Here is a 2153-nt window from a genome sequence, read left to right as displayed (position 1 = left end):
CTCCATTTTCTTTAATAATAAATCCTAAATTATATATCTTCCAAAAAATGATTTTTATTGTTTTTAGTTTTGAATATTTCTTTTATCTTATGTTGCTTTTCTTAATTATTAGCTGATTTGACTGACAGAATTTATGTTAGCTCTCAGACTTTTCTTTGATTTAAACACATAAATGGTAGAAAACTAAATGAACGACCATATATAGTCTCTAGTCAACTGCAAATAATGTCCAAGAATTTAACAACCAAAACTCACGTATTAGTTGTCAGTTAGAATTGAAGGCCAGCCATAGATAGATAGAATACAGAAGTTATGATCTATGTTCAATTTGGAATTTTTCTTTTGATATTTTTAAAAAATTTAAAAATAAAAACAGAAAATAAAAACGCAAAAACTAAAAGAAAAAGTTAGTTCCTGTAACTATTTATTTGGCATGATGCAGGGGAATCAGAGGCAGGTGGGAAAAAACAGGGGCGAAATGAGGGAATGGTGGTAGGAATAGTTGTGGGGAGCAGTGTTGTGATTTCCATGATAATCATCGCTTCATGGTACATGTTCAGGGAAAGAACTGCTTCAAAAGGTACATTGCCTAAAATTGATTACCCTGTTTTCTCAATTCTTTGAGGATACAATGCAAGTGCCATACTCAATCCTTTGCTTACTCATATTTGAGTTTCATTCATCGCACTTAGAGCAAATTATAAATAGAAACTATAGAAATAAGTTTAACTTTTTAGTGTTACCAAATACATTCTAATTGTTCTCTTTTATTTCCTTAATAAATAGCATTGGAACATGTAAGGATTAACGAGATCGTTACTCATGACACCAATGTACAAATACTACAAAAGGAAGAAGACATGAGCCTTCCTTTGTTTGATCTGTCAAGAATAATTGTGGCCACTGATAATTTATCCCCCATCAATAAGCTTGGAGAAGGTGGTTTTGGATCTGTTTACAAGGTCAAGTTCTAGATATGCTACTAAATTATGGTTCATAGAACAATTAACACTTCTATATCTAATAAATTTTGCTTTTAATGTATCGTTGTTTAGGGTATATTAAATGATGGACAACAAATTGCTGTAAAGAGGCTTTCAAATAGTTCTGGACAAGGTCTAAATGAATTCAAAACCGAAGTAAAGCTAATATCTAAACTTCAACACCGTAATCTTGTAAAGCTTTTTGGATGTTGCATCCAAGAGGAGGGGAAATTGCTGATATATGAATACATGCCTAATAAAAGCTTGGACTATTTTATTTTTGGTTAGTATGTATATGATGATATTTTTGTTAGTCTAAATGTTTTACTACTATATTTTAATTCCTTTACCATGATATGTTACTTATGACAATATCAATGCATATTATATAACCAGATCATGTGCGAAGGGGTATGTTAGATTGGTCTAAGCGTTTTAATATTATTAGAGGAATCGCAAGATTCAAGACTGAGAATTGTACATAGAGATATTAAAACGAGTAATATTTTATTGGACAGTAAGATGAAACCCAAAATATCAGACTTTGGTTTAGTCAGAAGTTTTGAAAGTGGTCAAAGTAAAAGAAATACTACAAATAGAGTTGTTGGAATTTTGTAAGTTATATATATCTTTAATGTTTATCATTCTTTTCTCTTTTAATCAAAGTCATAAAATATTCCTAGTAATATTATATTAATTATCTTTTTTGTTTGTAATAATATATACTTATAGTGAATATATGACTCCAAAATATGTTGCGAATGGACACCTTTTTATAAAATCTGACGTCTTTAGTTTTAGTATTTTATTACTTGAAATTGTACGGGGGAAGAGAAACAAAAAATTATATTTAATTACTAACCATCTCAAAAGCGTTCCAATTACGTTCACATCCGAAAGAATTACATGTCAAATTCAAAACACAAATTGTAAATTGTTGGAACTCTGAATGCTGATCTCTATAAGAATCCCACCATTGAACTGGAATTTTAGTAGAAATTGAATTTTGAGCTACTTTACTACCAAAAAACTCTTTTCGAATCTTAAAATCTTCAAGTTGAACATCCATCTTAGTGATTAAATCTAGATTTCCTGTCATCCTTTCCATATAAGCATAAAACTGTTTCTTAAGTTCATAAGCAATTTTAAAACCAGAGCTACAATGAATTT

General features: G+C 29.7%; 1 protein-coding gene across 1 annotated transcript; it reads left to right on the top strand.

Annotated features, from left to right (window-relative positions):
* Positions 1-417: 417 nt before the first annotated feature.
* Positions 418-1329, top strand: LOC140174902 (G-type lectin S-receptor-like serine/threonine-protein kinase SD1-1). The gene is made up of 3 exons (XM_072201706.1): positions 418-580; positions 787-962; positions 1056-1329. The coding sequence occupies exons 1-3, from the start codon at positions 487-489 to the stop codon at positions 1269-1271; spliced, it is 486 nt and encodes a 161-aa protein (XP_072057807.1). The 5' UTR covers positions 418-486; the 3' UTR covers positions 1272-1329.
* The last annotated feature ends 824 nt before the right edge of the window (positions 1330-2153 follow it).

The sequence above is a fragment of the Arachis hypogaea genome, chromosome 8, assembly GCF_003086295.3.
Source record: "Arachis hypogaea cultivar Tifrunner chromosome 8, arahy.Tifrunner.gnm2.J5K5, whole genome shotgun sequence".
In the NCBI taxonomy this organism is placed as follows: domain Eukaryota; kingdom Viridiplantae; phylum Streptophyta; class Magnoliopsida; order Fabales; family Fabaceae; genus Arachis; species Arachis hypogaea.
The sequence above is the reverse complement of the archived record's forward strand: the minus strand, read 5'-3'. Positions and strand labels throughout refer to the sequence as shown.